General features: G+C 39.2%; 1 protein-coding gene across 1 annotated transcript in view; it reads left to right on the forward strand.

Annotated features, from left to right (window-relative positions):
• Window positions 1–23,396, forward strand: part of RNF17 (ring finger protein 17) — a 46,398-nt gene extending 23,002 nt beyond the window's left edge. Inside the window, 17 exon segments of the mRNA XM_061988588.1 lie at window positions 2,530–2,650; window positions 3,382–3,499; window positions 4,693–4,914; window positions 5,814–5,964; window positions 7,194–7,312; window positions 8,103–8,193; window positions 8,990–9,105; window positions 9,417–9,724; window positions 11,012–11,175; window positions 11,953–12,072; window positions 13,428–13,508; window positions 14,169–14,294; window positions 16,163–16,288; window positions 20,339–20,495; window positions 21,403–21,538; window positions 22,780–22,969; window positions 23,298–23,396. Of these exon segments, the coding sequence (XP_061844572.1) occupies window positions 2,530–2,650; window positions 3,382–3,499; window positions 4,693–4,914; window positions 5,814–5,964; window positions 7,194–7,312; window positions 8,103–8,193; window positions 8,990–9,105; window positions 9,417–9,724; window positions 11,012–11,175; window positions 11,953–12,072; window positions 13,428–13,508; window positions 14,169–14,294; window positions 16,163–16,288; window positions 20,339–20,495; window positions 21,403–21,538; window positions 22,780–22,969; window positions 23,298–23,396 (2,445 nt within the window).
• The last annotated feature ends 2,104 nt before the right edge of the window (window positions 23,397–25,500 follow it).

Consider the following 25,500-nt stretch of genomic DNA (forward strand, 5'->3'; position numbering starts at 1 on the left):
GGAGAAAGATAGGGTGAACGTTCTGAATTAAATAAAAAGTTAAGCAAATTCCTTTTCACGTGTTTATGATGTGACTTACTTAATGTGTTTTGGATGCAGATTGAAAACACTTTCTGTTTATATCATCATTCAGTTTTAAATGAAATCTAATGTTTCTAATAAATCTAAATGAAAGCTAATCTAATCGGATGCATCAAGAAGAGTGTGGCCAGCAGGTCAAGGGAGGTTCTTCTCCCTCTCTACTCTGCCCTGGTGAGACCTCATCTGGAGTCCTGTGTCCACTTCTGGGCTCCTCAGCTCAAGAGGGACAGGGAAGTGCTGGAGAGAGTCCAGCGCAGGGCCACCAACATGATCAGGGGACTGGAGCATCTTTCATATGAGGAAAGGCTGCAGGAACTGGGGCTGTTTAGACTGGAGGAGATTGAGGGGAGATCTTATTAACATGTTCCCGTGTGACCTGATCTAGGTGAACCTGCTTCTGCAGGGGGTTGGACTGGATGATCTCTGAAGGTCCCTTCCAACCCTACCATTCTATGATTCAATGTTACCTTGTGATGAGGAGGTAGGCATACATTGTGTGTTTAGTTCAAATGTTTTTCTTTTCATTTGGCTTACTGTGAAATAATTTTTATATTCTTTTGTTTTCAAATTATAATCTAATAATGATCCTTTTAAACAATTATATTTTTGATTGGCTTATAGCATTTGAAATAGGATGTTTTCCTACCAGGAGTTAGTGCAGGAGTTTTACCTCTTTTGACAAGGAGAAAAACAGTACAAAAGGGAATGACAGTCTTTCTGAAAACTAAAAAAAATGTGCATAAGTAGAAAATAGTTCTTTTTCTTGGACTGTTCTGATAGTGTTGCTTGCCAGCCGTAATTATCTTAAACTTAGAAACTTTGTATGTTGGTACGGGTTTTTTAGCCAGCTGTAGGCGACAGAAGTAGTGATTGTTGTAACTAAGTTTGGCCAGCTTCTTTTACTGAAACTAGCATTTAATTGTTTATATTTAACTGTTTCTATTCTGTGATTTTGAGCAAATGTAAGATGAGGTAAATCTCATCCAAAATAACAGCCTTTTATGACAGCAAGGGAGAAGAAACATTCTGAAAATGGCAAAATGTTCTTGCAGTTGCATTGTCTTAATGCTTCGGATCAGAGCAACTAATGAATAGGAGTGGTGGAATTTTTTATGTGTGTTATCCCATAATTCCAACAGACTACTTATTAGTGACCAAATATAAATCCTCGGGAAAATCTGTGCAGAGTTTGTCAGCTCTTGAGCACATACTGCTAGGCCTCCTCACTTTGAACTTAAAGCAGAAGGAGCTAAAGAGTTAGGGATACAAATGGGTATATTGTCCTAAAGAGTGGTCTAGAAAAACCCATCAGTTGCTCTCAAATTTCAGCATTCTTATGCCATATATAAGTTACAGTGAAATCCTCTGTCTGAGTTCACATAAGAACTAACAAGTTCCTGTTACTATTGATCTTAATGCAGGTAATACATCAGCAGACTTGAGTCTGCTTATGTGTTGCTGTGGTTTCAAATCTTTTCTATTTATTTAAAAAAAAGTAATTTTAAAGGATTTAAAATTCTTTGAAGCGTGAGTTAACATAAGATTGCAAAACCAAGCATTCCAAAGTTTGGAGTATCAGAAGTGAGGTAGCTTGTGCAGCTCTGACATGTAAGCATTGCTAAGTCTTCACATGTGATCATGTATTGCATGGCCTCAAATGAAAGTTGGTTATTTAAGAGATTCAAATTAGGCTGCTGCAATGTAAGTTGGACTTATTCCAGCACATTCATATAACTTGCAGGAATTTTAATAGGCTTGGCTGGTGCAGAAATTTTGACCAAGACTGGAATGAGCAGTGCTTAATGTAGTGTTGGTTTTGTCATCCACAGCCCTGTTTTTTCAACTTGTCAGTCAGTCTTATTTTCATATTCCTAACTGCCTATATCCTAAGAATATCTGCACAAAACATTCTTACTTCTGTTGTCTTTATTTCCTCTTTCTCCCTTTACTCTTCTCTGTTTTTTGGTGTAATAAACAAGAAGGAAACAGTGACATTCACAGATAAAATAGACCCATGGTGTAGCCACCAATTTTGCAATAAAGGTGCTAAACAAAAAATCTGTCAAGAATTTCCCTGAGAGAGGTACTGAGGTCTCTGTGTGGAGCCCTCAAGACTTCTACAGTGCTATAGTCTTGTTAATCTTGGATGCGTTATGTGTTATATCACAGGCAAAACAAGGTGAAGGCTTTATCACCTGTCTGCAACAGTCAGTCTTGATATCTACGCCAATCCTATGCCTAACTGTTAAGGGGTACAAGGAGAAGCTTCAAAGAGAAACTTCTCTGTTTCAAAGAGAATATATCTGAATTTGAGGTTCATGCATCATCTTAAGACAAAGTCATGCTGTCTTGCTGTCCTGTATGAGTGCAAAGCAAAGGCTGTGCTTGGGCTGTAATCAGATGGTCTCAATATATGATGGTAAATACATAGTTTGTGTTCTTCTTTAGGCAATCAGGTGCAGCCTGGCTTGCATTGAGCCCTATGAAGGGTCAAATGAGTGGAACAGAGAAGCCAAGGAAAGATTTGAAGAAATGACTGAAGATAAACTTATGTTGTGTTCAGTTGTTGGTAAGTTATCAAGAGTATGTTAATTTATATTTAAATATTACTGAATTGACTCAAATGCAGAAACATACACTTGATATTTTTAATAGTATTTATATGAAATGCTTATGTTCATACTTGCAGCAGGTAGCTTGGACTGATTGTATCTGAACATGAACTAATTGCAGGAGACAACAGATACGAACAGCTTTTCTCAGAAGTTGTCTTTTCTTTCACATCAGCATTTAATGATAAAAGGATCCTGGTTTATTAGGATTGGCTGTTTCCAAAAATGCTAGCTATCCTTGATTCTTTCTGGCTTTATTGGTAATTGGAAGTGGGATCACTGCTGCTCTAAAACATCACCCAAAAAAAATTCATTTCAGAAAACGTATATATGCTTTAGTAGGGTTTTCCTTAATAAATTTGTTAATGTGCAGCTAGTTGGTTCTTTTGGGCACCTGTGGAACGGTGGTTTGGAGCCCATTTAATACATGAAATTACATGTAGCAGTTGATTCCTTTGAACAAAAATATTTTGTAATTACTAGTGTATTTTGAGTTAATTTTCTAGATCTACTTCAAAGCTAAGCCTCTTCCTTCACATTGCTGATGTTCACGATCAACTGTTTTAGAAATCAAATGCAGTTTTTAAAAATTTTGTCTTAGTACCATTTGCCCTGTCTCCAAAACCATAAATAATCTTTATACTGTCGTTTGATTGACACTAATTGTGGTTTTATTATTCATTCACAGAAATTTTAGATAATAACATCTTATCTGTTGAACTCTTCGACCTTACTGTGGTTCATGGAAGAAGCCACAGTATTAACTGCCAGCTAGTTAAAGAAGGCCTAGCATCCAACATACCTGGGTAAATGCCCTGTGCAGAACTGAAAGTGTTTAGAAATGCTGAATTTGTGTAACAAAATTACTGGCTTTAGTATGTCACCTCCAGTGGCTGGAGTGTACCACATTTGTGATAAATTCATTGCAAATCACATTGGTTGATGCGAAGTTACAGAGTGTGCTTCTGCAGTTTGTCATGGTTGAATTCTCAAACTAAATATTGACTAATATAATGCACTGAAGTAGTAGTTGATTCAGATGTTGGAGATGAAATTATTTCACCATACTTGTAGTGTGCTAGAAGTGCCAAGTCTGACAGTGACAAAAATTCATTTCCATTGTTCAGGTTAAAATAAAACATCAACTTTACAAATATTTTACTAAAATAAGAAAAGAGTTCCTAGAATTTAGTTACATTTCTGAGCTAAGAGATGAAAACTCACCTATTTGCTCCCTCCTGATACAAAGCAAATTCAGGCATTCCCTTTTGGAATAAAAGCTTTCTATTTAACAATCTTTCAGTTTTCATCACTATTAAAAAATTATTAATGAAAGAGTAATTATTGATTTTCATTAATTCAGCCCATGGATTACATTTTTTTAAAAGCCAACAAATGAAAATGCAGCACTGTTATCTCCTTGTCAGTCTCATCTCCCCCAGCAGGCTTCCCAACTCTTCAGTCTGTCGCTGTCATAGCTGGTTATCAGAGTATTTGTTTCCTAATAACAGACCTTCCAAAGAGATGGCTTACGTTAGGTTCAGGTTAAGCACACAGAGGTGGTGTTTCTTTTCTACTACAAGGGAATGGGAACCCTAACGACCCTGAAGGTCTCAGCCACGTCCTGTGGAATGGCTGTATCAGAGACAGCTGAAATAGCCTGTGTCTGCCCTGGTGGTGTCCCTGAAATAAGGGTTCTTCACCCTGTATGCAATAAGCCAATCAACACAGAGTTCAGATACTTGTTCTTGGTTCATTTCTGCAGAGTCAGGTGCTGGACATCAAGTTCAGACACGTTTCCATTCATCTGACATTTGTAGTAGTGAGATACAACTGATTGGGTGAATAACAATTTCCTTTACTGCCCATGGTTACACATTGATGTTTATTCATTTAGCTTCCTGTTTACAACATTTAGCAAGGTTCTCTAATTAGCATGGTCATTATTCACAGAGTGGGATGTGTTGTAATAATTGTAATTACTTCATACTCTTTACAGGTACACTAAAAACACTGTTGTAAGGCCCAAGGAAATATGGGATGTTCCTCTAGAAGAAATTCCCAAAACCTCGGAAACTTTAAATCCTATAGACAGAGAATCTGTGGATGAAAGAGATTTCAAATCACTTTCCAAGAAAGAGCAGCAAGGGAGAATTAGTCACGTTGTGTCTCCTAGTAAAATTTTTATACAGTGGCTGGCATCAGAACCTATACTGAAAAGGTACTAGAATTCTAAGAACTTTTCTTGAGGCATTCTTATCACAAAATGGTGAAATATAGCTAGAACAAACTCTGATTGGGGTTGCATTTGGCATTGGGTACTCTTTTGAATGCTGTTGACTTACCTTGCTTTCTTAAGGAAAGTAGAGGAACAGAAGACAGACTGACACTGTGTTGTGGTTTATTGAATATTTGTGATTTCAAATGAAATACATGATCTAACTCATTTCAAATCAAGTTTAATATAGTAAATATTGGGGCCTGATAAATACTGTCCATAAAGATTAAATCTTTCTGCCCTATCTTTTTCTTCTCTCTATATCTTTGTTAGAAATCTTATTACATACTGGTATCCTAAGTCACAGAACTTCAGTCAAGTTATTTCTTTCAACGTGATTCTAATAAGCTATTACAAGACTTTGAAGGCTATTTCTAGACATAGTGTATCAACCTTCCTTTAGTAGGTATTTTGGTAACACAAAGGTAATAGTAATAGTGAATACTATTTGAAGACAGTTGCCTTATGCAATGATATTTCCATGTAAATTGCTTCCTTTGTGCCTCTTATTTCTCTTTCCTTTAATCTTTTTACCTTCTTGCATGTAGCTGCCTAGAGTCCCGTTGAATTAGTCATGACACTTGAATGAGTACCACACTCTCAAGCTGTTGAGAGAAAAGTGTGCATCTTTCAAATAGTGCTATGCTGTAGTCAGGATTGCTTAGATTAATTCCATTGTGCAAAAAAACATGATAATTTTACAGAATTTTAGTCAGTGCATGTGTTTTGAAGCTCCACTCTATGCATTTTTCATGTCATGAAGAAAACCAGTTGTTGATTAAATACTCTTTGTTCACTTGATAAAATTATGTGACTAGAAAAGTGGATTTTTTGAATGTTAGTTTGCAGGAGAAGATGTCTGCTATCTACAGAAAATCCCAGCCACCCTCTGTGAAGTGGGAAAGGAGTATGCACTGTGCTGTTTACCTATGTGATTTGAAACAGTGGCAAAGAGGCCTAATAAGCAGAATTGTTTCTGAAACAAGTGCAGAGGTAAACCTCTTTTCATAGGAGGCTTCATACTTTTATTTCTGAAGCTTATATACTTTCATTGATGAAAATAATGTCAACTCTTCGCATCATACTTATTTGTCAATACTTTCTCATACAGCCTTTTTGCCTTGTCAAGAGTTTAACGTGCGTCATTGCAAATCAGATCACTATCACTGTGTAGATGAGGTGCTGAGGGTCATGGTTTATGGTGGTCTTGGCAGTGTGCGCTTCGTGGTTGGACCCCATGATCTTAAAGGTTTTTTCCAACCAATTGGAAATTGTTTGATTCAAAGGTGAAATGCCTTTAGCAAGGAACCTGATAGTTGAGGCTGAGGCTCATGAGGTTCACTTGTGTGTTTGTTAATGCTACGTTTGCAACATGACACAGATTCCCAAGCTATAACCTAATAGTTTACCATAGGTTCCAAAAGCTGTGTAAGCCTGAGGGTCACATTAGTTGAAGCTTAATGATCCTTGCTGTAAGATGGAGGCAGCTGAACTGAATGCAACACCATAGGAACAGATGTAGTCAATGCTGTTGCTTGAACGCTAAACTCATTGTGATCTACTGTGGCATGTTGGTGTAACATTTTCCACAGTAACTTCTGACACGTGAGTTCTGTTGCACTCTTGTGAAACAAGTAAGAAGCATGAGAAGAGGCATTCTGTTTATAGATAACTACTTGTCTCAAAAGTGAGAGTGGCTTTTTAATCATGCAAATAATACAGGACTGGATTACAATTGGTTCTCTCCACCATCATCCGATTCTGCCCATGGGTCTTGTTACTAGGAAGCAGAAGTGGGGCATTCCATACATCTGGTTTGCATGATCTGCTTTCTAAGGCTGAGCCCTCAAACAGCTATTTAACCAGGTCAGCATAAAAGGCAAGGAGTTTAGAGGGGAACTATTTCAATGTTTCTAGGTTTACAAATTTAAATGCAGTAACAGAACTGAAGTATGGGCAAAGACATTTTCTTATTCAAGTAACAACCTCTATAAAGGTGTTTCAGTCCCCTCTGAGCATATTTCTGTATTTCAACTTCAGTATGCTGTGGTAATCGTGTTGAATGATGAAGTACTTCAGTGCAAAGACCATTCATTGAAGTCTGTTAATGTTTGTTTTAATTCTTTTTACCTATTCAGATATATTTTGAATTATTATTCATTATAGATAACAATAAGAGAGGGTTTTTTTTAATGTTTCATTGTGTTTCTTGTCTATAAAAGGTAATTCTTTATGATTCTGGAGCTGGAATAACAGTGGATATCAGCTGTCTAAGAAAACTGAAGGATAGTATTAAGAGGATTAAGATATTAACAACAGAATGTTCCTTGGCAGACATAAGGTAGCCTTGCTCTTATACTGAGTAGCAGTATTAGAAACCTAGTAATGACAGAACTTGATATTTTCCTGTGTTGGTAGTGATTGTCTGAGACTTAGATGTGGTTTGATTTTTTTTTTTTTTTTTTTTTTTTTTTTTTTTTAAATAAAAAAGAAATGAGATGGCAGCTGTGATTTGTTTTATAAAGGGGTTTTGGGGTTTTTTTCCCTAAGGGTTATGTTGCATACCAGTAAAGCAGAAACTATGCTATAGAAAAAATATTTATAAGATTAATTATAAAATACTGGTCAAGTAATAGAGGTTTTTCTTGTTTCATTGAATGCTTCTTTCCTTGCTCAGAATTTAAGATGAGTCAGATCTCATGAAAATGTGTAGAAGGTCTCTCATTCTTTTTTAGAAAAGAGAGGACCTGGGGCATTCTTCTGTGCATTTGTTTGTGTGCTGTGTATAATGTGAAGAAAAAAATAGTAACGTTTGTAAATGAACATAAAAAGCCTACTTAGCAGATGGAAATATGGATTTTCCCTTGTTCTGTTCATATAGGTATCATACTCCCAGAACTCATGATCCTCCTCATTATCAAGTTTTGGGGTTACATTTCTTAATTCATATATCCAGAGATGAAAACCCATTTCTTTTTACTGTTGACTGTAATGGAGATTACCTTTTTTTTCCTGGCAGTTCAGTCAGCTTCCAAAAAGAAAAAGCTCATTAAGGGGAAGAGTTTGTGGTAAGGCTTAGGAAATGCCAAATTGTCTTCTACTAAAGCAGATTATAATATTTTCTGTGTTAGACCAACTGGTGGAAGCACACAGTGGACAGCAACAGTGTGTGAATATTTATCCTATTACCTAACTGGAGCACAAGTAAAAGTAATCATACAGGTAAAACTTCTGTCATGTTGTCTGTTCATTTATAGTTTTCTTCTGAGTATTTTCACTCTTTAAAGTCCTGAGTGGAACTTACTTAGATTGCTGTTTGCTGTAGAGGAAAGGATGCTTTCTCTTTTCTTTGCTTCCTGTCTTTGCTGGAGCATTAGAGCAGTTTGGCTACCCAGTGTGTCAAGAACACAGTCTTAGATATCTTTAGTTACTGCGGAATAATACTTACCTCTTTGAGACCACAGGATGATAGTAACTTCTATGGACAAATGAGCAAGATGCTCATGTTCTTAATAAGAATTATTTTAGCAGCTGCTACTTTCAGAGACTGAAAGAACTAGTTGAATGTTGTACAAACATCAATTGATTTCTTCCACTGGTTAAAAAAAAAAAAAAAGAGGGGGAGTTATTATGAGGGTTTGATTTGTTCAGTGTCTGTTGGTAGCTGGCAGTGAGGTTTTATAGTGTGTCTGGACATACTGATGAGCAAAGTTATTTACAAGGGCATTTAAAGCTCCTGCTGGAGGAAAACAAGTGTTTGACAATTCATTCTAATGAAACAGCTGAGGGAAGAAGCAAAGCTTTATTCTGTTAATTTTTTTATGTCATATTTAGAACAGTTGGTAAAATGATACAAACTGTGACATGGATTAAATCAATTTTATGTCTCCTGGTCTGGGAATCAGTTATTCAGTGACATCTGAGTTGTAGTCAAGTGAAAATAAAATGGAAAATATGCCTGTAGCTTAGAGGAAATGCATATTTTATTATGTTGTCCAACTTTCTGATTTTTTTCCAGGGAACTGACGCAGACTGTGCATTGCTTGTGAAAATTCTTTGCAAAGATGAAACAGGGCAATTGATTGATATTTCAGAGCACCTTATTAAAAAGGGTTTGGCTTTTAGAAACAGAAGGTTTGGATACATTTATTTCATTTAGACTCTCTTATTTATATTGGGCTAAGCTAAAAGTAAAACAAAAATTGAGATTGTCTTCTACAACATGTACTATCGTGAACTCCATCATCAGTGAACTAGAGTATAACATTATTAATTGTATCTATTGCAAGTTCCAGTTCACTGAGTTTGTAAATGAGATGTTTGATGGTATTTTAGCAAACATTTCCATCTCTTTGTGTTTGATTTGTTACTTTTATTATTTTCGTTTGGACTTTTCAAGTTCTTTGTTGGTTCATATGTTGATATGGTCTGATTGAATTTGCTAGGACTGATAAAGCTGAGAAGGCTTGCTTGATCTCTAAGAAACATCTTGAAGTACCTTTGGAGGAACAGAACACGCAACTGGATGGTTTTAATTCCAAAACTGCATGTGCAGGAAACAGCACTGCTCCAAAGGAAAGCATCACTGTTTCAGAGAGGGAACAGAAATCTTGCAAAACATTCAAATCATTGTTTCATTCAGGAATGGACAAAGTCTATAACTCCCTTCTTATACCTCGAGCAAAAAATTTTAAAGCTGTAGTAAGTTTCGTTGGACATGATGGAACTATTCATATAATACCAAAGTCAATCGGTAAGATTACAAAGGAGAAAATATATTCCTTTATATCTGGTAACTTTGGTATATCAGAATGTAGCAGATCTGTGTTCTAGTGTACATGTTCTATACCAGGGCACAATTCTGGAAGGTGGCTGTTGGGGAGGATTGCTGCTGGGAGGTGATGGGGCCTCAGGCGAGGGGTGCGTGCCCAGGCACCCTTTGCTCCCCAGCAGTGGGGATTGGTCCCACAGCTTCCCAACAGGGGAAACCCCAGTCCCCAGGAGGTGATTCCCTGTCCTCAGACTAATCCATACTGGGATCAGCTCTTATGTCCTTTCACCCTTCACGCAGCAGTCACAAAACCCCACATGCTTTGGTGGGCAAGTTACTTGCCCCTCTTCTCTGATCAGTATTGGGTAAAGCAGTTAACGCTGTTTAAGTAACATAATGATGAGCTTGTTATACATTTTACTGCTAATAATGAAGATAAAGTCCTAAAGACCCTTGGAAATTAACTGGTTCTCTTAGTGGATTTTTTCCCTTCAGTATGAGCTCAGTACCCAGTTTCCTTGGGCCTTTTATTTTTACTGTATCTCATCATATTTTCTCTTTGTACTGCTCGAAAGACATACACTTTCCACTGATAGATGTAGTATCACTCTTCAGTACCATGATAATATGTTGTGCTTTAGAGAAATGTTTCTACACAACAACAGTTTTTTACAGGTAATTTTAACTCTTAGATGACATCGTCAGATTTCAATTAGAGTAACTCCACTTGCCCAAGACTGTATTCTTCTGGCAGTTGTTGCTTCTCACTATGCCCATAGTGGAAGAAGGTCTTCTGGGCACCTGTTTTGTGTTGTTTCGTGGGGTCTTATCACTGACTCTGGGCTGCCAAGGTGTCACTTGCAAAATTTATATCGTTGTTCTCAGATTACATTCCGAAATTACTAATGGCTTCACAATTGCAAATGTAGCTTACTTTTTTGTTTTAAGTAGTAGTGTGTTCACATATACTAGCCATTGGTGTTGAGCATACATACCATATCAGCTGTTGGAAAATATTTTTGAAAATAGATGGAAGTATGGATCTGATGATGTGATCTAGGCAGACCTGCTTTAGCATGGGGGTTGGACTAGATGGTCTTTAGAAGTTCCTTCCAACTCCTGCCATTGTGTGATTTGATTTTTTTTTTGGAGCAGCACATGTATTTCATGTTTATACACGTCTTCATCTGAATCTGCTGGATTGTAGTGATTTAAATAATTAGCACTAGTATTTTACAGACTTGGTTTTTTATAACCCTTCCCTTCCAGAGATTCCATTGAACAAATTGATGTCTGAAATACAAAGTAACTTCAAATGTTGTGGTGTTCCGGAACCCTACTGCTGGAAAAAAGGAGAAGCTTGTATTGTAAGAGGATCAGATACCTTGTGGTATCGAGGTAAAGTTGTAGAAGTTGGTGATAGTACTCTCCAGGTAAGCTTAGTTGTGTAGTGCATGTACAACAATCAATCAAAAAACCACAAATAACCTAATCCTCTAAAACAAATTTGTGATTTCACTCAGCTGACATAGCTATCCATATACTGATCCTGCTTAAAAGCATGATAACTGGTCTGGATTTTGCATTTATTTTAAAGAAGAATTCTGTATACCTGTTTCAGTTATCACAGTTTTTCCCATTGTTATCCTGGTGATGATAAGATGTTCTTAAGTAAAAGCTACCCTTGATCACCTGTAAGTGATCCCTTTTGTTTTTTTTCTTCTTTAGTTGTTGCTGCCACCATATGTAGAATGCTTTGAAAATACTTAGGTTTATCTTCCCCCCACTCTCTCCCCACCCAGACAGTAGTTTTTGTTTTGAATGCTTTCTGCTGCACAGGTATTGAGCTACTTTTTCTAATTACCAATTAATCTTATCTAAACTCTTGCGTCTGCTTATGCTTTTGGATTGGAGATATGCAAGTCTGCCACTATCCTAGTTGATAAATTTTTGTTTCTTTCAATTTGCATGGCTGTAGGTTATCATGCAAAAAGTAGGATCTCTTGCAAGATAAGTTGAGAAACTGAACCTCTTATCTGCCATACCAGGTTTTTTTAATCCTTTTCTTCACTTCCATTTTGTCACATCAGCTACTTAGCAGCAAATCATTATTTTTATGCTCCAGAAAAGTGATTACTGTAAATGAATGCTTTCTCTTATCAAACTTGACTTAAAAATCAGGAATTAAGGAAGCTTTTCTTTTCATATAGGTACAGTATATAGACCGTGGTTGCATAAAGAAGGTTTCTCCATATCATCTGTATCCAACTACATTGTATACTGATACTCCTCCCTTTTGCATACCATGTGAGCTCTCCAAGACAGTACCAGTGAGTAATCATAGAGTCATAGAATTGTTTCAACTGGAAGAGACCTTTAAGATCATCAAGTCCAGCTTTTGTTCCAGCTCCATCAACCACTAGACCTTTTCCCTAAGTGCAACATCCACCTGTCTCTTAAACGCCTCCAGGGACAGTGACTCCACCACCTCCCTGGGCAGCCCATTCCAATGCCTGACAACCCTTTCAGGAAAGAAATTCCTCATCATATCCAGCCTGAACCTCCCCGATGCAATTTGAGGCCATTTCCTCTTGTTCTATTGCTTGTTACTAGAGGGAACAGACTGACCCCCACCTTTCTACAACTTCCTTTCAGGTAGCTATAGAGAGCAAAAAGATCTCCCCTCAGCCTTCTTTATTCCAGGCTAAACAGCCCCAGCTTTGAAGATGCTTTAGTAGGTAGCCACTGAAATCAGTACATGTTTAGTCATAAAAAGGTTGAGACTAGTTGCTGGTATTTTTTTTGCCTACAAGGATTCAGAGAAGAGCTGATGAGGATTGTTTCAGCAAGAGTGTTTCCTGAGGAACTGCCACATTGCTTTATGAGGTGACCGTGCTTCAAAAGCAGCTGTCGTTGAAGTTAAATCTTTGTGAGACGAGACACAGTGGTAGCTGGCAGGAAGATGCTTAGAAGTGGTAGTTCATTTTGCGATAGCAGCAACAAGATGTAAGGCCTGGATTTCTTAGTACAAAATAGCCAGATTGTAAATCTTGAAGTGCTGCAAAATCATTCCTATCATTCTGATCTTAGCTGTGCAGGAAACAATCTGTTACACTAAAGTAATACACACAAATTGTTTTAGGAGTTTTTCTTAGTAAGTGATAATGTAAATAACATCTTTACATATCGTTACATCTTTCTCAGATTCGAACAGTGCATTGAGTTACTGAAACGACTAGCTTATTTATAAAGAAAAACTTTTTCTTGCTGGAAGCAGTTCAACTAATAGATTAAGAAAGACAAGCTTATAAGCCCTACAGGTTGGGAGGCAAACAGACATTGCAGAGTATAGAATAGATATTTAAAGTATCTCCTGTTTTTTAAAGTTACCATTGAGTGTAATTCTGTACCTTTGAGTTGGGCTTTGGGTGATTATGCACACATACAGTGTTATGTTTGTAATAAAGATGAAACTTGGCAAGCAGCATCTCTTTGTAAGCCACTTCAGGGTCTAAAAATTGCTTGTCGGCTTTGTCACACATAAGTTTTAATGTACCAAATAGCAGATAATGCTTAAAATGTTGTGGACAAATGAGACTAATGATGTGTGTCTTCAAATAAGTTTTTCAATGACAGATATTTTCGTCTTAGTATTTTAAGGGGTTTCTTGCATTTCTCCAAATAGATTGGGAATTCTTGGCAGCAGGATGCAATAAATTGCCTTCAAGAACTACTTACAAATAAAGAAGTTGACGTACATGTTGAGGTAACAATTTATTCATAGATGTGGGGTGAAGCTTACTTTTGCTTTTTTAACGTGCATTAGGAATAATAAGTCAAGAAGTATAGCAGCAAATGCATGTCCTAGACAAAACAAAATCCAGAACTAAAGTTATTTCTCCTATGACTTTACCTCCTGTGACCTACCTCGTAGGTCTTCAGGCGTTAAATGCATCCTTTAGAGATGTAGTATTTTTTGGTCCTGTCTCTATTCTGTGTTGTCATTTTAACAGCCTACTTACTAACAACAGAAGTTCTTCAAAAACTATTAGAATTTGGTGTAATTAAGTAGGGACATGCTTAAATTAATATACTAACATTATAGGGAAACACTTGATCTATATTGTCTGAAAACCTGGAACTTCAGGTAGTTTAATTACTACTGGTAAATTTTGAAAGGGAATAGTTTGTTGCTGAGTGAGCGATTGTGGGGTTATGTTTCCGTGTTAGACTGTGTAATCTGTTCTGCCATTGCAGAGACAGTCATGTTCCCATTTGTGTCAGAGCTGATGTTCATAGCCATCCTTACAGGGTTTGATGAATAAATATGATGCCTATAGGCATGAAAAATTTTAATTTCTTGGTTATTGTTTGTAAGTCCTCAGGCAGTTACTGTTACAATTGTATTTTTCTTTTTTATAAGTAGGAATTGCCAGATAACGCCGGAGGCAAATTGTCCATCAGCCTGTATTTTGGTGGAGTGTCGCTTTCTTCCTTCATGGCATGCCAGATGTACTGTGTTTCTGAAGACTGTCCAGACACACCAAAGCTGGTGAGATGGTTTTGTGTGTGTCCTTTGCTGTTGCTATTCAGACATTAGAAAGATTACTCAATTGCTTACGGTGACCTTGGAGAATTTATTATTCCTTTTTGTGATTCCCTGCAATTTTGTGATGTAAATGGAGTCAGGCTGAGTACACAGCCCTGTGGCATAACAAGTGTGGTAGATACAATGTCTTGATAAGATTGTATGGAATAGCAAATTGACAAGAGTTTGTTCTTTAACTCCTTACTGAAGAGAGGTTGTTTTGTTCCTGTTTAATAAAGTCCAGTTAGTTTTTGTGTTCCTCTAAAACTTAAAACCATGGGAACAGGGTAATATTTTTATTCACTTGAAAGGATTAGTTAGTCGCAGAAGTATATCCAAGGATGGAGATTTTCAAAAGTAAATTGGATCAAGTATTTCAACATAAACCTAATGATTTCTAAGGGTGTTATTTAAGTTCTTCATTCCAAGTGTCTAGGGCGTTCATCTTGTGCTGTTCACAGGAGGGCTGAAATTTTCATCAAACTTCATTGTCTCAAACCCAAAAAAATAAGTAACGGGTCTGATTCTTTTATTGAAATTTGAGGTTCAGGTTTATTTGTATTACTGAGGCTTTGTGGATGTGTTTCTCTCAATTCTGTCTGAGGTTACCAGGGTATTTTACTTTGCAACATGAGTCTCAGCTTCAGAAAACAAGTCTTGGACATACCAAGACCAGTGTGCTTGTGATGCAGTTAGAAAAATCTGTTCAAAACAAAAATGCAAATACAGGTTTTCTTTCAAAGCTGCACACAAGAGCTGACTAAGATACCCAGCTTAGCTATGTGCAGTACTGAGTTGGGAATGAGCTGGAATTTAAGTTGATATTCTAGAGCCAGGTGTAGTCAGGTGGCCTGTCACAGCGTTCCTGATTGTTTCGCAGGCATCTGTCACCTAGTGAGTCTGTACACGTGATATAGGACATCCTTTCTTTAATAGCATTTACGAAGATAGATTTGTTTATTTCTTTTTAATCTTGTGGGTCCCTACTTTCAGTGGAAAAGATGGTTTAAGTCTGAGGAACAGAATGTTTTTTTGTAGTGTATCCTGTATCACAACTTGCAGGAGAGGAAAGAGTCAGAATGTATTGGTTTATATATTTACACATGATTGTTTTCACTTTTCTTTTTGTTCTGGGCACACTGAAACCTGTTCATCAAGTAGATTTATAAAAATGTATTTTAGAGACATTTTACCTTTTGTTACGTATCATGTTGAAGTGCGAGAGAAGAATAGGATCTGTATTCTTGACCTTATGATCCAACTGAGATATGTAGTGTACATCTTTATAAAGGCAAAACTTTATGCAGTGAGCTTTGTTTTGTCATGAACCAAATGAGGTAACATAGAACTGAAGCTGCAAATTCTAGGGTTCTAGAAGAAGACACAGTGGAGCATACTGTGCTACTGGGACAATACAGATCTGTACTTTGCAAAGGCTGTTATCTTCTTGACGGAGTGATAATTCTGGTAGCCAAGGAGCTTAGTTATCCTTTGCTTTTCTCTTAAGGGATAACTTGCTCTGGAAAACTGCAGTAACACTCAGCAGAGCATTCAGGTTAATCTGTGCCAGTTTGCAGCTAAATCTTTTCTCTCATTAAAGGAAGTTCCTAATATAATGCATTTTTTAAGTAATCAAGCAAGTCAGTATGTTAGGACCATTTCAAAGAGATCTTCTCATAAAGTTTCTTTAAAACCTAGTAAGTATTGAAAGGGAAATGTTGATTTTTTTTCATCAAGGAGACAGTATTTACATTAGTTGATAACTCCTTTGACCCAGAAATCTTATCCCAGCTAGTTTACATTTTGCGACTAAACATGATGCTTGACTAAAGTTTGTCTTTGTCTAGAAGCTGCTTGAAAGAGACATTGATGTTTCACCTTCGTACCTGTTGCCACCACTACCTGTTCCAGGAGAGACCTTTACTGTCAGAATTACTCATTTGCTGACCCCTAAGGAGGTACATTTTTAATTATTTCATAGGTGCTGCAGGCAGGAAATGTTGCAGTCCCATCATGCTGCTGGAAAGGAAGTCATGGGTAACAATTTAAGATAATATTAAAAAGTATTATTAAGGTTCCAAAATGCTACTGAGTTATTGATGCAGATGGTTGTACAGTGCAGCCATCTGCATGAACTCTTAACTTGAAGTATGCTCTTGGGTTGGAGCGGGGAAGTAAATACTGACCATGTCCCTAAAAAACTGATCTTAGAAATTACAGCACTGCAATCATAGAAACATAGAATCATTCTGGTTGGAAAAGACCAACCATGTCCCTCAGCACCTCATCTTATGCGTCTTTTGAATATCTCCAGGGATGGTGATTCCACCACCTCCTGGGCATCCAGTGCTTAATAACCCTCTAGGTGAAAAAGTGCTTCCTAGTGTCCAATCTAAACATCCCCTGGCACAACTTGAGCTCATTTCCTCATGTTTTATCTGCTACTTACCCTGTGTAATAAGAAAATAGGTTGTTGGATTTTAATTTGGCAGAACAAGAAATATTTGTTAATTCCCCAAAAATTAAATTGCTGGAATGTTTTATAGCACTGTGAACATTCTCTGGCTGTTACAGTTGTATTTTACTGTCTTTGGTTGATGATTGCTCCTACAGTTATGTGTAAACCCAGACACCTCTAGTAGTCTCCCAGGCAAAAGGCAGAATGTAAAGTTCATTGATCAAATAACAGATTCTCCTGTAGAATTTCACTATTGAATGATGAAATAAAAGAACAGGAAGCACTAGGAAGCTGATTGTGTTACAAAATCTTAACTTCCAAGTGGATGGATTTATGTTGGATGTGATGATCATTTTGATAAATCTGTAAACCAAGTAACAGGGTTTATAATACTGAAGTGATTACTTCAAGCAGTTTGGTCTAATATAAATTCACCCCACTAATTCACTTGAGTATACACATAGTAGTCAGACAAAGATGTATCATGTGCCTATGTTTTAGTGCCATACGTAGTGTATGTTGTCCATTCCTGATTTTTCAGGTAGATTGCAGAGAAGTTGCAACAAGTTTGAGGGCAATCAAGACAAACTTCATGGCCTTGAGACAACTGGTTGAGGGGTCAGAAACAAAAGTATTGTTCCCCTCTGTCCTCTTAGTTGCAGGGAATGGTGAGGAAAGAAACACAAGCCAGCAGATCAAGAGATGGCTCCAAGCCTGCTGTCACCAGCTAATTGTAGGGGGGCAGGGGTTGGTCATGGATCAGTCCACACAATACCAGGCCTACTGGCAACAGATGGGGTACACCTGTCTCGGGGAGAAAAGGATCTTTGCGCTGGAATTAGCAGCGCTCACTGAGAGAGCTTTAAACTAGATTTGAAGGATAAAAAAGAAAGGTAAAGCCATGGTGAGTAGATGTAAGCCTGGGGTACCACGCCAGTGTTTGAGGGATGGCTAAAGAGAATCTCCATCCATTTTGGATGTGGGAGGAAACACAGCGACAAGGGATGAGGAAAAGGCAGAGGTACTTAATGCCATCTTTGCCTCAGTCTGTAATGGTAAGAGCAGTTGTTCTTCAGGGACAGGGAGCACAATGAAGCATCCGTAATCCCAGGGGTAATGATATGTGAGCTGCTGCTCCACTTAGACACACAAAAGTGCTTGCCAAGCCATGTTTCATCTTTTATCATCAATCCTGGCTCACCGAGGAGGCCTCAGTTGACTGGAGGTTGGTAAATGTGATGCCCATCAACAAGAAGGACTGGAAGGAGGATCCAGGGAACTGCAAGCCTATCAGCCTGAGCTCGGTGCCAGGAACGTTGTGGAGCAGACCCATCCTGACCATCATTATGAGGCACAGACAGGATAACCAAGGGTTCAGGCCCAACCAGCATGGCTTCATGAAGGGCAGGTCCTGCTTCACTAATCTGATGTCCTTCTATGACAAGGTGACCCACTTAGTGAATGAAGAAAAGGCTGTGACTGTTGTCTAATTAGGCTTTAGTAAAGCCTTCTACACTGTTTCTCACAGAATCTTCCTGGGTAAACTAGCTGCCCATGGCTTGGACAGATGTACTTTTTGTTGGGTGGAAAACTGGCTGGATGGCCAGGCCCAGAGAGTCCAGTTGTTGGATGTTCCCCAGGGGTCAGACCTGGGTCCTGTTCTGTTTAACATTTTTATTCATGGTCTGGATGAGGCGATCAAGTGCAGCCTCAGTAAGTTTGCAGATGACACCAAGTTGGGTGGGAGTGTTGATCTGCTTGAGCGCAGGAAAGCTCTTCAGAAGGACCTGGACAGGCCACAGTGATGGATTGAGGCCAATTGTATGACCTTGTTGAAGCTCAAGGGCCAAGTGCTGCACTTGGACTGTAACAACCCCAGGCAATGCTACAGGGTTGGGGCAGAGTGGCTGGAAAGCTGCACAGAGGGAAAGGAGCTGGGAATGTTGATTGACAGCTGCCTGAACACGAGTTGGCAGGTGGCCAAGAAGGCCAATGGCATCCTGGCTTGTATCAGGAAGTGTGGCCAGCGGGACCAGGGAAGTGATTGTCCCGTTTGCGCTCGGCACTGCTGAGACCGTGCCTCAAATACTGTGTTCAGTTTTGGGCCACTCACTACAAGAAGGACATTGAGGTGCTGGAGCATGTCCAGAGATGGGCAACAAAGCTGTTGAAGGGTTTGGAGCACAAGTCTGATGAGGAGCAGCTGAGGGAGTGAGGGTGTTCAGCCTGGAGAAGAGCAGGCTGAGGGGAGACATGATCACTCTCTACAGCTACCTGAAAGGAGGTTGTGGTGACGTGAGGTTTCATCACTTCTCCCAAGTAACCAGTGATAGGACAAGAGGAAATGGCCTCAGGTTGTCCCAGCAGAAATTTAGATTGAGCATTAGGGAAAATTTCTATACTGAAAGGGTTGTCAAGCACTGGCAGAGGCTGCCCAGGGAGATGGTGGAGTCACCATCCCTAGAGATATTTAAAAGGCACATAGATGTGATGCTCAGGGACATGGTTCAGTGGTGGACATGGCAGTGTTGTGTTAATGGATGGACTCGATGATCTTAAATGTCTTACGTAAATAATTCTCTAATTACAACTATTTTGACTAAATACAAGATGGAAATGTTTAAGTATCTTAGGTAAGGGCTTTTCTTAAGTTATGTATTCTGCTTCCTCTCTTACAGAAGCAGCGTTATAATTTTGTTGTTGTTGTTCCTTTTATGGAAATTATTTGAACTCTTGCTGTTTATCATGGTATATAACTCTGAACACCACATCCTGCTCTGGACTTGCATAGGTTTCAGTAGCAGTTGCACAATGGAGTTATACCTTTATTATACTTTATAAATCACAAAATTAGAAGTAGTTTTCTTCCTGGCCTGGGAATTACAGTGCTGAGTTTAGAAAAAAATAAGCTACTCCTTAGTTTGTTTGGACTACCAGTAGAATATCAGAGTGTTCTGAAAGGGCTCTGGTTTGGGTTTTGGGTTTGTTTTTTTTAAAGCACTTGAGTTAGAAGGTGTTACATAGATTTTAATTGGCCTGTGCATGTTTAAACTTTCATGTCCACTACCTACAGCATTATACTGATGACCCGGTTATAAGGTAGGTGAATGGAATGTCTTTGCATAGCAAACAAAACCCCATTTCAAAAGTTCTTCTTTCATTGACTTTAATCTTTGGTTTGACATTGTGAAGTGAGATTGTTTACCAAGTAGCAGGAGGGAGGAATCCTAATAAGACACATCTGTGGATACTCTCTGCATCATACCCACAGCTGTAGGTATATTCTCTAGTAGATGCATTCCTTTCAGTGTTTCTTTTTAACACTGAAGTGTGGTGGTAATAAATCATGACTCTTCTGCTTTTGGAAAAATTGTTCTGTAAATATGAAATTACTCCTAAATGAGGAAACAAGAAAGGGGAGCCAAGTTGTGTGGAACATTTTTGAAGATGGGAACAAGAAACTTTCTACTAAGCCTTGATCACTGATGAAATGCAAAGGTTCTAAGTTGTCTGCAAAAATTGTAATACAGGAGCCTTTTCTTTGGGTTAGGTGTATATTTGCCTTGATCCTTCGAACAAGCTGATGAATTGGCCTGCCACAGAGGGAGAAGCCAGCGGTGGCTCCAAGTTGGAGAGCCTTGATGAAGCCCTGAGGTGGTGCAATAAAACCGTGAAGTCTCTTCCTGTTCTAACACACTTCCGAGCAGGTGTATTCACGTGTTCATTTTCCCTGTTGTTTCATGTGAATGTACAAGAAGCCTGAAATTGTTTTTGAATAATAGGAATCATTATATTTCTAAGTATCTTTAAATAAAACTTCTGGAGCATAAGGTGACACACTGCACTGCAGTTGTGTGATACCCTATAATCATACACTTTTCCTCCTGAAATTGAGACGGGTGTCATTCTGCTCCACTGGAGAATGGTGGAAAGGACTTAGACTTCTGATGCCTGTTAACCTAAAGTCGGTTCATCAGCTTTGTGCATGGCAGTAATCAAATTTTTCCCTTCAAGTGACTTCATTTCCCTTCAATGTTCCAAAGAAACATAAGGAAAAAATTCTTCACTGTGAGGATGAGGGAGCACTGGCACAGGCTGCCCAGATGGGTTGTGGAGTCTCCTCTGGAGACTTTCAGAAGCCACCTGGACAAGTTCCTGTGTGATCTACTCTAGGTGGTCCTGCTCTAGCAGGGGGGTTGGACTATGTGATATTTCAAGGTCCCTTCCAGCCCTTGAGATTCTGTGATCTGCCTTGTGTCCTCCAGACTTGTCTGGGCTCTTACAGATCAATGTTTACCAACAGAAAAGTGCAGATGAGTTGGAAGTTTAAAAGTTCAAACGTTAAACAGTTTGGATTGCTTTACCAAGCAATTTTCTGCTAATTCTCACCATTGCCGTGTGAGGTAGAGAAACTTAACTTAAATTGCATGCTCATGATCGTGAGCTGGAGTTCAGAGAGAACTGGAAGATGCACAGAGCAAAGTAGTAGCATGAATTAGAGAAAGAATTAAAAACTTGGTCACAAAGTAAAGTGGATTTTCAAGTTCAGTTAGTGTGTACTGCAGCGGGAGTATATTTTGGGGTAATTTTTTGTGGGTTTTTTTCTTTTTACAGAAATGCCTTGCCTTGTAGAATACCAGGATGGTTTATGGTATAGAGCAAAGATCCTCTCTGGTGAAGAATTAAATCCTGTCGGGATTCTAGTTCAGTTTGTTGATTATGGTAGTTTCTCAGTTGTTCCAAGAAGCAGGTAAATACAGAAGAAAAAATTGCGTGTCAGATGTCTCCGTGTGTGTGTATGTGTACACTTCCATTGTAAAATGGGCACTTACACATGTAGGTATTTTTACTTTTTTTATTTATACAACTATAGATATTATTTGTACTAATTCAGCATTAGATATCAGTTGGAGAGTTTGTTATCTGTCTAAATAATCTCTGTCTGCAGGGTATGAAGTTGTGCACCTGCATCTCATTTTGTTCTGAGAAGCCCATTGTTGTAACATCAGATTCCTCCATCATATTCAGGTTACTTAACCTGTGAAGTGGGCTCAGGCTCAGAATCTGGTTTTGTACCCAAGCAGCTTACACAGAACAGGGACTGAGCCCTCCAGGTATCTGATCCTGTGCAACCACAGACAGCACAGCTGGAGAAAAAGGAACTGTGTGAGCAGGACACAGCCAACGCTGCTCATGTGAGAAGTGGGAGTTCAGGTCCTTGTGCTGCCTGGAACTGAGCTGAGCTACCCTGGGAACTATTCTTGTCCAGACACATGGGTCTCAGCTAAGTGTCTCAAACAGCACAGGTTTTTAGGGTCCCCGCAGCCTGTCTGAGTTTTCTCTCTTAAAGCACTTTCACTGTATATATCTACTGTTTAATTACATGACTTGGTCTTGAGCTTGTTTGGGAATCTGCAGGTCCTTGCTGAAGATGAGGCAAGTACTGTACTAAGGGCAGGAGAGAGAGTGTGGGTTTCAGGGTTTCACTTCCTGCTCCTCTTCCCCATTCCCTTACTTCTGGGATAGAAAGACAGAAGAACGGGGAGATGCTAATACAGAGCTACAGTACGTATTTCCAGTAGTGTGCCTGGAGCACAGCCAGCACTTTGGACCACAATTGTCAGTGTCATTTTTCAGATGCACCAGATGTGGAGGCTGCCCTGTGATGACTTGTTCTTGCATTCCTGTGCTCAGATCTCTGAGGCACTGGAAACTCCCTGCCAGGCACCGGCCTGGGAAGCCAGCGTGCTGGGCAGGCTGAGGGGTCTGTGTGATACCAGCCTGCTGCTTCAGTCCTTCAGAGGGCCTTGTGCTACCTGGTGAATGATTCAGTCTGACACAGGCCTGTTACTCTAGAGCAAGGACTCTAATCCCAGTTCCCACCCTATAAATCTGCTGAGTGGACCTGGAAGCTCTGCTGATGTCCATCCTGACAGTTCAGCTTGGGCAGGTGCCTTGTTGCTGGCAAATATCTTTCCATTTTTGTTGTAGATTGCGTCACATACCGTATCACCTGCTACAGTACCCTGTGCAGGCAGTACGAGCTCTGGTGGCTGGATTCAAACCTGCTTCGTATGACAAAAACACGGCAAGAATTCCTTATTCCCCAGAATGGACTCTGGAAGCGCTCTGGGCTATGATAAATTGCATTGAAGGAAAGCAGCTCACCGCTTCCATGCTTGTGAGTAACGTTTGTTTTTTTCCTCCTAGTTCTGACTCAGCCTAAAACACTTACTAGCACTCCTGAGTACCAGTTCTGAGTGTTTTACTGTGAACCCTCATAACTTAAAATTCATTTACCATGAGGGAATGCTGATGAAGAGAGAAAGTCCTGCAAATAAAACATCCCTGGCTATTTCCATCACTTCAAAACCGGTTTCCTTTACTTAGAAGTGCATATTCAGAGTTCCATTTAGGCAGTGAGTATAGCTACTAGAGTAATTTTTACTGTTGGTTTACTTGAGATTTAAATCTGTTAACTGTCAAAACTCTCAACTTCTGGCTTTCAGGCTCTTTCACCAGACATCACCATTTCTTTGTATGAAGATGACAAAAGCCTAGTTCACATGAAACTGGTAGAAATGGGACTTGCAGATTTGGATGGGTGACATGTAAGTACAGGGAATATGAATGACACTAAACCTTGTGAAAGTTTGAGCAAAGTAAAAACTCAGTAATGCTGACAACTGGAATCTGGGGGGTTTTTTAAAAGTCCCTTCTGTGCACACTTGCACTTTCAAACAAAATAAAATGCTGTTAAAAATTTAAACACATAATGTACACTTAATTGAAGCCCACAGAACAGCTTTAAGAACTTAGCAGGTACTGAATCACAGCCTGAAGGCAGTAGAACAGAAAGAGCTTTTGCTGCTAATAAATAACTGTAGAAAGTAACCTGATGTGTGGCAGTACACTCTGCCCAAACTGTCAAATTAATTGTTACTCTTCATTTCCAGCCTCTGATCTGTGTCCTGTGCCAGTTCTCATTGCTGCAGAGCATGTGGATGTCCATAGATGTAGTCAGACGTGGAATACTTCAGGTGAAAAGCCTTGCCGTGTGCGTTCTCTACAGCAACTGTTGGAGACTTGGATTTTCAAATTTCTTGGCCCACTCCAGAAGTAGCCAATTCCCTCCCACTTAACACTCTTCTAACCCCCAGTTAGAGTTGTTCTTAAAATACTGAAACTATATATTCACAGCTCCATCTCTTGACCATAGAGCCTTAAGTATTGTTCTGTGATAACCTTTCTTAAGAGTAGAGGGAAAGAACAAGGCATAGTAAAGAAACAGGTAAAAGTTGTTGCTGGGCGTACTTGTTCTAGCATCGTGTTCAAGAGTGAGAGAGAAAGGAGGTAGTTTTATTACTGTGCTATGGCTCCTGTTCCTGTCTTGGACAGATTGGTGACAGACTTCTCCACTACCCAAGTTTGAAGTGGAAGTGAACTGTCTTTGTTCTGGAACATGTTTATAGTGTGGCTTTGTTTTCAGTCATCCTGAGATGGATATTACAGGTGTCCTTGCACCTGTGCTCTATTCCAGGAGCTGCAGTGTTCATTTGAAAGTGTTGCAATAAACGAGCTTACTCAGCATGTATCTGAAAGCTTGTTTTCCTTTACTGCTATAGTATGTAAGGTTTCTTTAGTTAAAGGAGCATAGTATATCCTTTACAGTTAAAGCTCAACCCCTTTCAGGCTGTCCAAGGAGAATTTTGTCTAATTATCAAGGAAAAAACATGCACAATGAAGACTCCAGCAGTCTTCCTGGGCATCTACTGCTCACTCTCAACATCAGAAACATCTTTCTAATGTGAGGGAACTTCCTTTGCTGCAGTTTTTGCATATACATCTGTACCCCTATTTGTGTCTCATGTGAGAACAGAAAGGCCAGTGTACAAGCCTTACCACAGTAGAGCCATCAAGGAATGCTGCCAGGGGAGCTTGTGTGTCCATAATATATTGCCTTGGAAGGATTCCCCTTCACAGTTTTCCTCCATGTTCTGGTATTAATCAGACCTGTGCTAGATGCTGTAGATGTCCTATAGAACTGTCACGTGCTGTCTTCAAAATGTGTTTCTGTCCTTGTTTTCATTTTAAAACAAACAAACAAAACTTGTTTATCAGTCATCATGAAAGGGACTTAACCTGCCATTCCATAAGAGCTGCTGTTTAAGAGGGCCAGGACCTGCCTAACCCCCTCCTCCAACCAACTTCTGTCAGGGAGCACAGTTCTTAGTGCAACGTGATTGGCCCCTTGAGTAAAGAAGGGTACAGACCCATTAAATAGAGCTTGTTTTCACCAAAGAGAAAGGGGTGGGGGGGGCAAGGGGAAGTAGTGTCTTGTACTGTGCAAGAGAATGAAACTTGTTTCAGCCTTTACCACAATGGAGAAGTAGAGCAGGCACTCCAGCAGCATCCAGGGAAATGCTGCAGAATTTTAATGGACAAGTCCACTTAAAAACACCCATGAGGTGGAAGAATTTGGATGAAGTGACCCATGTTGTAGCAGGAAATTAACCTATGTAATGTTAACCTGTTGCACAGGCTCCTGAGAATAGAGAAGGGCAGCTTACAGAAGATTTGGGAGTCTGGTAACGGTGTTGCTTCCTAACTGTGAAATGAAAAAATAAGATGATGAGAGAAGAGTAACAGCCTGTGGCAGGGAAGGAGTACTGCCAGTTGTTGAAGTCAAGCAGTAAAGTGAACTGATACCCA

Source organism: Colius striatus, chromosome 1 (assembly GCF_028858725.1).
Source record: "Colius striatus isolate bColStr4 chromosome 1, bColStr4.1.hap1, whole genome shotgun sequence".
In the NCBI taxonomy this organism is placed as follows: domain Eukaryota; kingdom Metazoa; phylum Chordata; class Aves; order Coliiformes; family Coliidae; genus Colius; species Colius striatus.